This window comes from Mycteria americana, chromosome 1 (genome assembly GCF_035582795.1).
Source record: "Mycteria americana isolate JAX WOST 10 ecotype Jacksonville Zoo and Gardens chromosome 1, USCA_MyAme_1.0, whole genome shotgun sequence".
In the NCBI taxonomy this organism is placed as follows: Eukaryota; Metazoa; Chordata; class Aves; order Ciconiiformes; family Ciconiidae; genus Mycteria; species Mycteria americana.
Window position 1 is genome coordinate 147,678,400 of NC_134365.1, and position 14,172 is coordinate 147,692,571.

Genomic DNA, 14,172 nt, shown 5'->3' on the forward strand with positions numbered 1-14,172 from the left:
CTGCTTTACATAGTCTCAAACAGCTAATTGTCAATGTTAAGAATTTTCATTCTATTTGAAGTTGTGAGTTTAACTGCAGCTAGGCTTTAAGATCCCTTTGCTTTCAGAAGACTCTTCTTACAGTTTACATGTTACATGGTGCAGTCAATTCACTTCATCATCTTCCTGTAAAATAAACAGATGAGTTTTTAATTTAAAGTTGTTTTCCAGGTACTGACTTGTTTTTTTTAACACATTTTCCTCAGCTTACCTTGTTGTTCAGTGGTTTCTTTGGAAGTACTAGAACTGAACATAACAGCTGTCTAACTTGCAGCATAAAGGCAAGCCAAACAGCACTCCCTTGTCCTTAGGTCAAGTTTTACATGGACCAGATTCCTTTAGAGTAGGTCACATTCACCTTACATACTACTTGGCCCTGGATCTTTTCTGTTGGGAGCCTTGTGATAGTAGGGCACAGTAGTTTTATGTAGTTTTCTTGCTCAAGATGTGTGAAATACAATGTGATGGTTGTACTCCAACTCACCCAAGTGCCAGCCTGGTATTTCTATAGCATAAAATTGAGGGTAGATTTTTTTTTTTATGCTTTTAGGTGTAGTATGAGGGCAAGCCTCAGTGCACAGAGACAGTTTGGGACACCGTTGGAGGACTATGTAGGGCAGAAGAATCCAAACTTGATGCAGTTTTGTCCATGTTACTTTTTGGGAATGATTGTTAAGTGAAATATTCCAAAACAGCAACCTTTCCAGCCTTGTTCTGGAAAGGTGTAATAGTTGAAGACTGAGCCAGAAAGTGAACTGACAGTTACATGTCTAGACAGGGCTCCAGTGCTCAAGTTTACTTACTGACCCTCTTACTAGCAGATCAGATTTACCTAGTATTTAAGTACTGGTGTAGCTCATGTGGTGTCAAATAGACAGTGTGTTATGACCTATAGGCAGACAGATTCATAATGTTGTTAAATCATATCTTTGCCTTTAGATGAAAGAGATTGTCACAGCAGTTGAAAGGAATTTCTTCCTTTCAAAAGGGAAACAAATTTCAGTTATTAAGGAGAATGTCTACTTTCAGGAATGTAATATTGCAAAGGATCTCCTGGTTCAATGTTCTCTACTGTCATGGGAGGAATGTCACACATATGGATATATGAAATCCCACTTTAAGAATAGTTTCTTCCTCCTCACTAGGGCTCCTTATCAAATGTGGGTTACAGAAATCTCCCTAGCATGATGATTAAAAATAATCTGATCTTAAAGTAGATAGGACATATCAATGAATGAATTCTTTATTCTTTTGTGAGTGTTATACTTCAGTTTAAATGACATTCCTCCTTCCTGGTTATTGTCTTCTCCCTTATCAAATGTGCTTTTAAAGAACACTCATTTCATGACAGCCTTCATTTTCCTACACTGATCAGGCTAAGCTTTTTTTTGTCTGCTTGAGTAGAAGTCTTTCTCTACTCCTCATCTTTTTAGACTGTATTTTTTCTGTGGCATTTCAGTTTGAGCATAGATAACTGAAATCTCAAGGTACAGGTGAGACTGTGTCTGTGCTCTTGTAATTATCACATTGATACTTCTCTTACCTCTTCTGGAGACTGATTTCATGACATCCTGGGATTGTGTTTGTTTTCTTCATAGATCTGTCTTCTATGTTAACAGTACATATTTCTCTTTCTTAGCTGATTCCAACTAATAAGCTGTCATCTTTTTGTAAACTTTTTAATTAGTCTCTGAGTGCATGGCTTTATGTACTACATTTCTCCCAAGTTCTGGTGGGTTGGAGAGAGTCCCACAGGATGGCCAGTATTTCAGTGGAACTCTTCAGGCTGCTTGAGACAAATATAAAGGTTTTTTTCTTCAGATTCAGAGAAAGAACTTAAATTTTGGTCTTCATCACTTCAAAATGCTTTAACCAGATTACGGATTGACTTGAGTGCCTCTCCCCTTTTATTGCAATGGTTCTGCTCACAATAATTGATTATTCACTGAGGCAAGTTCTTGAACTTGATTCTTCCACACTTCACTGTATGCTGCTTTTGAGCTGCTGCATTTCTCTCTGGTCCAAGAAAAGCTGGTTTCCTACAAGTTGATATTTTCTGATGGCAGACTGTTTTATGAAAATCCTTCTTGGGCTCTAATAAACATATTAACTTGTTTTATGCTAAAACGTCATCTCATCAGCAAGAAGGCTGGAACTGTATTTTAAAAACTTGAGATGCTGCATAATCTGTGTTTAATAAGGCATGCATTCAATGAGGGTTATATCTGGCCCTGTTCAGTAAAACAGATTTCACAGGATATGTATTAAGTCTCTAAAGGGGATGATTTGGAAACATGAGCAAGATGCTGTGCTCCAGACCTCTACAATAAAAAGCTAAAACACCTGTGGTGGATTGTGGCCTAAACATATTTGTATGAATTTTTGCCATTTTTCAGTGAAGTGTTTTACTCTTTGCTAATAACCTAATAAATTTTAATATGGGCATCTGTCTTTGTCAGCAAGCAATATACTGAGATGCTGGCAGAAATGCTAATAATCCTTCATGGTGTTCTTACATTGCTTTGCTAAAAGTCAAATTGTAACCATTCCTGCATCTAAATGATCAGATTAAATGAAAATTCTGTGTTGCTAGTAAATAAATAGTAAATTAAATGTATAATAGCAAATGTGCATGCCATCCTATTCAGTTCAGGCAGGATTGCTTGCCTTTTTATTGTCACTTGATTAATTTGTACTTTAGGTCTGAGATTTGAAAAAACAGTGAATTAACTACTGCTTTCATAGACCTTCTAATCATACTTTCCTCTTTTTAAGAGAAGACTCAGTGATTTTGCAACTTAAAACTTCTTGAGCATCCAAATTTCTTAGAAATCCATTGAATTAAAACCAGCTTGTGTTGATACAGAACATCTTAGACATGAGGAGGACTTGAGGTGGATGTTTTATCCAAAGCATCAGAAGTATGCAGCATCAGAACAACTGGATTTTGAGATGCACTGTAGCTTGGAGTGGGACCAAATACAGATTAGTGGGATGAGTCTCAGTTATTTCTGAATGAACAGTCTCATGGATATTGGTGAACTATGTGCACTGTAGGAGTCCCTTTGCAGTCAGGACAGGTTGAGAACATAAATTGCAGAACACCAAGGGGGGAAAAAAACATCTTGGGTTTCTCCAACTTTCTGTTTACTTTCCATTTCTTTCCACTCCATACTAGTGAAATGCTTTTTGTATTCTTATCTGCTTTGTGTGCATCTCTTGCAGCAAAATACGTGGGATTTTCCATGCATGCCATTTCTTATGGATCTTCATCAAATCTTAAAATACACTTTTTACGTAGGTGCCTAAGAAACGCATTACTCTGTGTGTATACATACTTATTTTGGTAGCGCTTACTCATCTTTAGAAGCTCCTAGTAAGTATCGTAGATGCATATTTAAATATTATCATTAATGAATGTAAGAATAACATGTCTACAGTTTTCTAGCCAACAACACAGCCTCTGATCTGTCTTGTGTATTAAAAACTTACCCAGATTTGACAATCGAATGTATGAGTAGAGACAGGATTCATTAACTAAGTGGATTGCAATCCAGGAAAACTGAATTTACCAAGGCATTGGCTGCTCCTTCAGAAATAGGGGAAGAAAACTTAATCAACAAATTTTATCATTGATACCTCTCTGTCTTTCCATTTTCCTTTGAAGATGAACAGGTGTAATGCTGAGTAGAGACAGATGAACAATGAACTGTTTGAATTAAAGATAAGTAAGGTATTGGTGGTTGGGGGAATGTAGAAGTCCTAATCTAGGGAAGAAAGCCCACAGGGTTGTCAGCTGAACTGGTAAGAATCATTCTGTCTAGCTGCAATGAACACACCTATTGTTTTTGCATGTTTCCAGCTCTAACAGTAAAATTACTAAGGCCTAATCAACCTCCAAATTTTTAGTTTAATGTAAAAAAAAAAAAATCATCATCATTGTGGTCAGCTGTGTTTGAACTAAGATTGTCTCAAGTAGTTATAACTATGTCAGGTCATAGAAATTACCTAGAACAATCATTCAGCATTGTCAGGTTAGCTCAGGACATGTAGTGAAAGTGTCTAGATAACTAGGTACTGGTTTTCATGTTTGTGCAAATCCAAGCATTAGTTGTAAAATTTCTTCTGTTACAGAGGTGCTGGAATTTGCAGTGCTTATAAATGGTGATCATCATAGTAATCACTGACAGTTAAACAGCTATGTCAGAGATAGGACCTATTGCAGAAGTTGCAGTGCAGCCTATCCTGGAACCAGTAACTCTTCCTCCTTAATGTTTAGGTGTGTCCTGTATTTATATCAGAAACAAGCCGACAAAGTATGGGCTGGATGAGCAGACAGTGAGGTGGGCTGAAAACTGGCTGAACAGCCAGGTCCAGAGGGTGGTGATCAGTGGCATGAAGTCTAGTTGGAGGCCAGTAACTAGCGGTGTACCCCACGGATCAATACTGGGTCCAGTCCTGGTCAACATCTTCATTAATGACCTAGATGATGGGGCAGAGTGTACCCTCAGCAAGTTTGCTGATGCCACAAAACGGGGAGAAGTGGCTGATACACCAGAGGGTTGTGCTGCCATCCAGAGGGACCTTGACAGGCTGGAGAAATGGGCTGACAAGAACCTCATGAAGTTCAACAAGGAGAAGCGCAAAGTCCTGCACCTGGGAAGCAATAACTCCAAGCACCGATATAAGCTAGGGGTCACCCAGCTGGAAAGCAGCTTTGCATAAAAGAACCTGCAGGTCCTGGTGGGCACCAAGTTGAACATGAGCCAGCAATGTGCGCTTTCCATGAAGAAGGTTAATGGGTGTCCTGGGCTGCATTAGGAGGAGTGTTGCCGGCAGGTCAAGGGAGGTGATCCTTCCCCTCTACTTAGCACTGGTGATGCCACACCTGGAGTACTGTTGTCTATTTCTGGGCTCCTCAGTACAAGAGAGACATGGACATACTGGAGAGAGTCCAGCAAAGGGCCACGAAGATGAATAAGGGACTCATTAAGGGATCTCTCCTATGAGGAAAGGCTGAGAGAGCTGGGACTGTTTAGCCTGGAGAAGAGAAAGCTCAGAGGGCATCTCATTAATGTATATTTTTGCATACCTGAAGGGAGGGTGCAAAGAAGAGGGAGCCAGGCTCTTTTCAGTGGTGCCCAGTGAGGGCACTGAAACACAGGAGGTTCCCTCTGACCATCAGGAAACAGTTATTCACTGTGAGCGTGACCAAGCACTGGCGCAGGTTGCCCAGGGAGGCCGTGGAGTCTCTGTCCTTGGACATACGTGAAAGCTGTCTGGACATGATCCTGGGCAGCTGGCTCTAAGTGGCCCTGCTTGAGCAGGGGGGTTGGACCAGATGACCTCCAGAGGTCCCTTCTGACCTCAACCATCATGTGATTCTGAAATAGTTCTGGGCTCCTAATAGGCTGAGATTTTAAGTGCTTTCATCTTCCCGGAGAGGATTGGGATATGTAATAGGAGTCTGTGATATCTGTATCTAGGCATGGATATTAGATGGTACTGAAAAATACTGTAGTGCTGTAATTTGAAATTTGGTTGTTCTTCTGTATATGTCACGTATATACAAGATACACTGTGGACCTCTGCAAATGTTTCACTGAACACATTAGTATTTTATAAACATTAATGTTATAGTCTCATCTGTGCAGTGATGCCAGCTGAAATATGTTCTTACAGTGACTTTTATAATGTGCTTACTCAATAGGTAAAACGCTCTAGGAGTAAAGGAGGACTGGCTGGGCCTGATGGTACAAAGTCAGTGTTTGGACAGATGTGTGCTAAAATGAGTTCCTTTAGCCCTGATAGCCTTCTGCTTCCGCATCGTGTTTGGAAAGTCAAGTTTGTTGGTAAGAGGGTTGTCCACCCCCCACCTATTTTGCACTTAACTTTACAGTTTTCTTCAGATTTACTTTTCTGGAGGACCTGAAGGAAGGAAGGGATATAGGAAAACAATGTTTGTTTGTAGGCAGAGGAAGGTGTTTAAAATGTTAGGAAGGAAAAAAGCCTTTTTAAATGATTTTATAAAAACCCCTCAAGATTAGTGGAAATGTCTCTGTAATTATCCTCAAATTCTGGAGGCAACTCTACTGTGTACAACAAACATTCTGCAAAACCTAAACCTGTTTTTCAGCTGTCTGAATTGGTAAATAATCCTAGCTAGCTGGTTTTACTGGTAGGGTTGGTTTTACAATTCATGTATCACTTTGAGCTTTTTGATGAAAAATATTTCAGATTGAAGAGCCATTCTGTCTACTGTATGTAAGATATATAAAATATATCTACTTTAAAATGTTACTTAGGAATCACGTTGCTTTGACTTTCTTTTTCTACCTCTCTTTTATTTTGATTAGTGTATAACACAAAAATGTTAGTTACACGCTGGCAAAATAGTATTTTTGACACTGTGATATATTGTGTAATCTTCTAAATAGTATGATTTACAATGAACTGAAAATATCCAAATATAGAGCAAAACATAAAGGGTTTTCATATGAACAGATATGACAGTGTAGCTTTTAGTAAACTTTTGTTTACTCGATCATCCCCGTGGAAGGAAATACGGTTTATTTCAATACTTCATTTATTTTTAAAAGAACATTTAATTTTGAGCCTTTTTTCTTCTCCAAGGTGAATCTGTGGATGATTGTGGTGGAGGTTATAGTGAATCAATAGCAGAAATGTGCGAGGAGCTTCAGAATGGGCTGACCCCTCTGTTAATTGTGACACCAAATGGAAGAGATGAATCTGGAGCAAACAGAGATTGTTTCCTATTAAATCCTGCTGCCAAGTCCCTCTTGCATATGAACATGTTTCGTTTTCTTGGTAATTTCATAGCAACGTTGTGACATTCTACTTGCATTATATGATCAGAATATTGGGAATCTAACAAAAAAAAATTAAAAATACTATGTTTAAACTTACAGGTGTACTTTTGGGCATTGCTATCCGGACTGGCAGCCCTCTGAGCCTCAACCTGGCTGAGCCAGTGTGGAAACAGCTTGCAGGAATGAACCTAACAATTGCTGATCTCAGTGAGGTAAGTATGAAGTATCTGAGTAGGATATAACTTACAGAAGACAAGCAGACTTTAGCATAAATTCTTCTCCAGTGATTGGCTTCCCTGCTTTCTATATATTTGTATTTTGACTGGCCTTTTACATTTTGAGCCAGTATATAAGGATGACTTGTACTCACTGTTAAAACTGTAAATTTACAAGTCGTTCAAAAGTAGTTAAATAAGCTATTTGAATTCTAGAGCATTCTCAAATCTTCTCATGGGTTTGATTACACAAATGTTTGTGGTCAAACTCCTACTTTCCAGCAGACCTTTCTGTAGCTGTCACTGTCTGTTGTGCCAAGATGCAGTAACTGATTGGGTGCACACGCCTACACTGTTTTGAATTAAAAGAAAATTAGTTCAAACTACTACTGAAAATAGTTTGTGCCCACATACTGAACACCACAAACTTTAAATTTCTGTTTACTGAGCTCAGTAAATGTGGAGTAAGAGTTACGTCTTCATTACAAAGAAGATTTCCTTCTCAAATACTGTCATGCAGAAATGTACTTACTGTAAAAGCATTGAGTCATTTACTTGTCAGTAAGGGGATTCCTTTTGTACCAAAACCAGCATTGGACTTTGTAGACGTGATTATGTTTTTAAGCTTTAAATCCATTTTCTTGCATAATAGAGTTTCTTGGCAAATATTCCCCAAAAGGATTGAAATCTAGAACACATGCACCCTCCCACATCCCAGCATAATGAAATTTTGTGTAAAATACTGAGGCATTTTATGGCTTTGAAATTGTTAGATGCGTTATGGTCAGACATTTGACAATGCTTTCGGTAGATGACACACAGTGCACTGCTTTTGGTATGCAAGAGACGCTGTTGTATAGTGCTAGTAAACTGACTTTAACTCGGGCTTGTTATTTTCACAGGTTGATAAAGATTTTATTCCCGGGCTTATGTACATTCGAGACAACGAAGCTACTTCAGAAGAGTTTGAAGCTATGAGCCTCCCATTCACTGTGCCTAATGCAAGTGGTCAAGATATTCAGTTGAGTTCCAAGTACACCCATATTACACTGGATAATAGAGCTGAATATGTGAGGCTGGCAATAAACTACAGGTTTGTTGAATTAAGTCATTCAAATTATTGACATGAATAAGCATTTTCTTTTAAAAAATATGTAAAAGCTTTTAAACAATATACTACTTCAACCTCTTATGACAAGTGTTTTAATATTTTCATGTGATGACAGTGTTGATTTTCTGATTTCTTTTAATCTCTCCAAGGAGAAAAGATTAAACTTAATTTTTAGGAAACAAAATAAACTACCAAGTATTGGCTCTATAGCTGTCCTGACAAAGCATAAAAGTATATTTTAATAGCTGTCCTGACAAAGCAGTTTTGGCAGCCAGTTTTACAGGTGGAGAAATGCCCCATCCATCTAGTTCTTCCTATGCGATAAAGTAGTAGGCTTGATCATTAAGCTCTTTGTGAAGAGAGTTTGGATTTAGTACTATTGCTCCCACAGTTTTCATATCATCAGTTGTAGTCAAGAGCAGTCCCAGATGAATTCTTATTGTATTCTTACCTAAGTCAGAATACACAAAACAAAATGTTCGTTCCCTGGACACCATAAAATAAGTCTGACACCTATGTGCAGACAAGTAAATTCACCCACAGGTGCCAAAAGCTGAATATTGCACTGAAATCAGTGGGAAATAATTGTTCAGTATTTGAGAAGACAGGCCTTTGGTTACTTAAATACCTAGATAGTTAATCTAGACAAGTACGTCTAAGAAGCAGCCGTAGGCATCTATTTATGTTGAAGCAGTGGGCCTAGTGCCTATTGAACTATGGAAATTTAGGTAATTTAGATGAGGAACTGATTCATAGTTGTTTTATTCTCTCCACCACAGTTAACTACTTTAGAGAGTGCTTGAGCAAGACTGTATCATCACTCTCTATTTGCTTATTAGTTTGTAGTTACAGTGTCTGGCAACAACTACTTGAATTACAGTCTTTGTTGTGGTGGGTTTTTTTTTTTCCTATAAATGGTTATGAACCAATACTTAAACCTACTTTTGACAGCAGAGAGGAATTTCATTTGGAATGGATAAATGATATGTCTATATAAAATGCTACATTCCTTTGAAGAAATGTTTTTTTTCTCTTGCCAGTTCTGGCTGTCCTCAAAGGACATGATCAATTCTAAAGCATTTTACAGTTAAAAGTCCTTTGGGAGAAACATTTAAATGTTTAGATTAAGTATCAAGTTTTTTAATTATATGAAACCCTTGAGAGAAAAACTAGCACCTGAATAGAATCCATGTGAAAAAGTGGATGCATAAGACCACATTTGTCCTGACATCTTTGTTTATTTTGGTGTAACAAGCCTGAGGACAGGACTTGTCAATGATGCAAATATCTGCTCTGGAGAGCTCTGTAAAACATCTCAGAAATTATTTGACAGGAAAAAAAGAAATGCAAAACACAAATCATGGGTGGCAGCAGAAGCAGCAGTGTGTTAGACTTACCTGTGTCTGTCTCGAAATGCAACAACTCCTGTCCTCAGACATCATGGTTTAGTTCAGACCCATTTTTCTTTTACCATAATGTCCATCTAGTGTTGGGAATGTTTGAAGGCAGAGTTCCAAAGCACAGCCTTCTTTTCCCAAGAGCATTTTGTTTCCAAACGGGGTATTGGTTTGTTCTTGCCAGGCACAGCACATGAATAATACTGGAAATAAAATATCCTAAACATCGGGAGGTATCTCTCCATACTGAGCTTGCTGTGCAATATGAATTGGTGTGGAAACTGGTATAAGTGAAGTATCTTGTGTGATAACTGTTTATTAATGTTCCTTGGCACATAGCTGGAGACTTGAGGAGAATGGTTAAAGTTTCCTTGATATTACAGTAATCGCTAGAAATACTTACTAGAAATGGCATTCATAGAAACTCTGAAAATGTGTCTCTGCAGACTTCATGAATTTGATGAACAAGTCGCAGCAGTTCGTGAGGGGATGGCCCGTGTTGTTCCAGTTCCTCTACTTTCGCTATTTACAGGATATGAACTGGAAACGATGGTATTGATTTCCATTTTGCTACTCTGTCAGACTAACTTGGAGTGAGATTCTTCCCTTACGTCTTACTAATCTAAACCCCACATTAAATACTATTTACAGTGCTCACTCTGTGATTGCAAACATTTTGTCCAAGGACAGACAAGAAAATGTTTAATTGCCCTCTTGGTGGTAATAAGGTTATTTTGATGCAGCTGAGCAGTGATGTAATGAACTATTTCTGGAAGAAACAAACAAAGCCAAAAAACCCTACAAAACAGGAACCTAGGAGGTGAATTGGAGATACTCATCCCAAGTAAAATGTTTAATTCTTTATGTGATTCAGGAATATGAAAGAAGGTTCATTATTGTCCCCTGATGGGATGATGTATATTTCGTATTATTGTAATAGGAGACTATGCATAGCACTTCAAATATTTGAAAGTTCATTTTGTCAGTGTAAAAGCTGATGAAATATTTTAAAGGAATGGAGGAAACAAATCACCTGTAATTGATTTGATCAGACTTCTGTAGCCAATCACTATATTTTATTTTTCAGGTGTGTGGAAGCCCAGATATTCCACTTCACCTTCTGAAATCTGTAGCAACTTACAAAGGTATTGAACCAACTGCTTCCTTGATACAGTGGTTCTGGGAAGTGATGGAATCCTTCTCCAATACAGAGCGATCTCTCTTCCTGCGTTTTGTGTGGGGCAGAACAAGGCTGCCCAGGACTATTGCAGACTTTAGAGGGAGGGACTTTGTTATTCAGGTAAGGTGTGTGGGATGGGGTGTGGGATTTTTATTTTAAAAAGCTGCTGCTAGTGGAGAAGTAATAGCATGAGAGAAGAGAACAGGCTGATTTCATTAAACTGTTTATGCAAGATTACATTGTAGATTCAACAGTGCAACAGAGACCTATAATGTGCACATGTATTTTTCTCTCTTGACTTGGCCAAGTGGATATTTGCTTCATTTCCCAGCCATTTGCTTCTCTGGATTTTGATAGTGTTCCACTGTCAGTCATCAACTGTTTTTGCTGCCATTTATTTAGCATTTCATTCAGCTCGGTAATCATTTCAGCTGAATTAAAAAAACACAATCTTCAAATCATATTTTGGTATTTGCTGAGGTAATAAAATCTTTTTTAGATTGTTCCCAACCACATATTTGTAATCAAAGAAGCTCATATATGTCTGGGTTTGTTTATTTATTTAGCGTAGGGACAATTGATTTGATCTTTTCATTGTTCCTTTAAGAAACTTCAGCATCAGAATCACAAATCTAACATTCTGTTAAAGAAAGTTCTCAAGTGTTTTTCTGATATTTATTTGTGGTTTGGACAGTGAATAAAAAATACTGTGCCTTTTGTTTTCAACAGGTGTTGGATAAATACAATCCTCCGGACCACTTCCTTCCTGAGTCGTACACTTGCTTCTTTCTCCTGAAGCTGCCCAGGTATTCCTGTAAGCAAGTACTAGAGGAAAAACTGAAGTATGCCATTCACTTCTGCAAGTCTATAGACACTGACGATTATGCCAGGATAGCGCTGACAGGAGAGCCAGCGGCTGATGACAGTAGTGATGATTCTGATAATGAAGATGCAGATTCTTTTGCTTCAGATTCTACGCAGGACTACTTAACAGGACATTAAAAAAATAATACAAGGGATAGTTGTCACAAGCACTGAGGCAAAACACTAAAATGACAATGAAGCCAAGGACAGTTTAGGTCTCTAGAGAGTATGTAGTCAGAGGGGTGGTAATCTTCTGAACATGGGGAAAGTGTGTTTGCTACTCACAGTAGGAATTAAGGGTTACAGCTTAAACCATCAGCTTAGAATAAATGGCACAGTATATGGGCATTTAACATTTATTTTAAGAGCTGAAAGTGCCCCCCCATAATGCTGCACTACATTTAGAACCTTTGTGTTTACTGAAGTGTTGTAAATGTTTATATAAATATGGTAGTGCAGCATCCAAAAGGCAGTGGAACCTTTAAATTGTGGGTGCAATAGGTTTTTTCACATTAAGTGTTGTGTTCTGTGCATCTTCTTGATTGTATATTGGAAATACTGTGCAACAACTGAATAGTATTATAAATATTTCAATTAACTTTACTAGAAGTTTGTTAAAAATTTTTGAACATTGAATTAACATTATTCCTTGAAATTCTTCTATAGATAATAAAAATGGCCAATAGTTTCACCTCCACCCCTGGTTTGTATATTTTAGCTTATGCATTATTTATCTCAAATTTGATACCTTTCTGTGAACAGCATCATAATTCTTATCATGGAAAGTGTACTGTATATAATTTGTGCCATGTAAATGCAAAAGTTATAATTTCCCTCCAAATAAAAGTTCTGCCACAGGAAAAAATAGTATGTGGTTTTTTTAATGGTAATGCAGCTGTTACATGGGATGAATGTTGCAATGGCTCTACTAAGAAATGTTTCTGCAATTTACAGCTGTTGACCAAACATTGCTGGTGCTGCTCCACCAATATGTAGCTATAGTAGGTGCATTGCCATAGACAGGACATGAGCTATAGTAAACTCAGAGCAAGTCTACACAACACGTTAATGGTAGCAATTAGGTACACTTTGTTAATGCAGTTGTTCCTAATGCTACTGTTGTCAGTAACAGTAAATTTGTTCTTGGACACCTAGGAAAAAAATTGTTTTTGAGGAAGTGTAAGGGACAGATGTCTTCAACTACCTGAATGCGAGTAGAAGAGTACGATGACACTTGTATAACATACTGTCTCTGAGAAAATGAGATCATTTTACAAGGCTTGATCACGGAACGTTGTGCATCCGGAGTAGCCTGTTTGAATAACTCATTGAAGTCAAGTGGCATTCGGGCAGGTATTACGTGTTTACTACACAGTGTCTGCACTAGTTACAAAGTAGGAAAATAAGATTTAGTTCTGCCAAAGAACTAATATTTTACTTTAAAATCCAGTAGAAGGTGATGTCATACCATTTCTTCACTAATTATTAGGATATTTCTTCACTAATTATTAGGATAGGTATATGTGACTATTTAACATTCTACAATTCAGAGTTGATTTTTTTTTTAGTGTGTGCATTTGACTTCTATTCCAACTTCGGTAAATTTAAGTATTAACTGTGGTCATGCAGTAAGTTTTCCTGAGACATACTTGGTATTTCAAAATAGTGGTGAAACTACCTATTTGTTGTTAAGATGTCAGCGTTTTGAAATTCGTTGGCTTTAGAGGCCTCTATTTAGTGCTGAAGATCTCTTGCAATAAAAGCTCCTGTCCCAATTCTCTGTCTCCCTGGAGATTCCAGAAGTCAGGCCTGTGCCCTGTCCTCCAGATTTTCTCTGTCTGCTGATGAAAAATGCTGAGTCTTTTTTGAGTCTTAAAAAAGACCCAAAAACCTTAAGCAACCTCTTTTATCTTTGCTGCTGAATTTAATTTCTCCTGAGGTAACAAGTGGAGAATCTAGTACAGAAGTGCTCATGTGGTCGTCTGCTGTCGTTCACCATGGTAACACCGGAGCCCTGTAGGCATCCAACTGGATCAAAGAGACTCTGTAGTCAGCTTTTCAGATGTGGTGGATGAGTCATCCCAAATGCCACAAGCCCAAGGACTGAGACCAAGTTCAATTGCCATTCTTGAATTTCAAACCCCATTTCAGGAGCATATGAACTACTGTAACATGGAGAAGTGTTATAACTTGCTTAGGAAAGAAAAAGAATGTCAGTTTTTCTTCCTAGAAAAGCAAAAAGCAAGTATGGAAGGAAGGAAGGAGTTTACTGCTTCCTTTATGTAAGGAAGCAGTTTACGTTGTTAATTAGTGAACCATGTAACAGAAGTTTATTAAGCCTCGTTCTTTGCTTTCCCATCCTAACAGAAGAGTCTCAAGACGCCCTTTTATGGTGTGAAATGCTTGTCACCTATGACCTGACTTACAGCATTTCTGAGTAGCCAGTTCTTGAAAAACCATTGTTTCAAGTGGTCAGAAAATGGGATTTGCTCTTAATTGGCTTTTAAATGCAAATTCCTAGTCTGAGAAGGAAAAG

The 14,172-nt window shown here is 38.0% G+C and overlaps 1 protein-coding gene across 6 annotated transcripts in view; it reads left to right on the top strand.

Moving 5' to 3' along the window:
• The window catches only part of HERC2 (HECT and RLD domain containing E3 ubiquitin protein ligase 2), a 120,486-nt gene extending 107,991 nt beyond the window's left edge, over positions 1–12,495 (top strand). For 5 of the 6 annotated variants that reach the window (XM_075523454.1, XM_075523444.1, XM_075523472.1 and 2 more), the window contains 7 exons: positions 5,750–5,891; positions 6,673–6,867; positions 6,969–7,081; positions 7,987–8,177; positions 10,039–10,144; positions 10,680–10,892; positions 11,502–12,495. In XM_075523454.1, coding sequence (XP_075379569.1) covers positions 5,750–5,891; positions 6,673–6,867; positions 6,969–7,081; positions 7,987–8,177; positions 10,039–10,144; positions 10,680–10,892; positions 11,502–11,774 — 1,233 coding nt within the window. In that variant the 3' untranslated portion in view covers positions 11,775–12,495. Of the gene's footprint in view, positions 1–3,706; positions 3,844–5,749; positions 5,892–6,672; positions 6,868–6,968; positions 7,082–7,986; positions 8,178–10,038; positions 10,145–10,679; positions 10,893–11,501 lie in introns of those variants that run through there. The other variant, XR_012778677.1, reaches the window with a different exon arrangement.
• Positions 12,496–14,172: the final 1,677 nt, after the last annotated feature.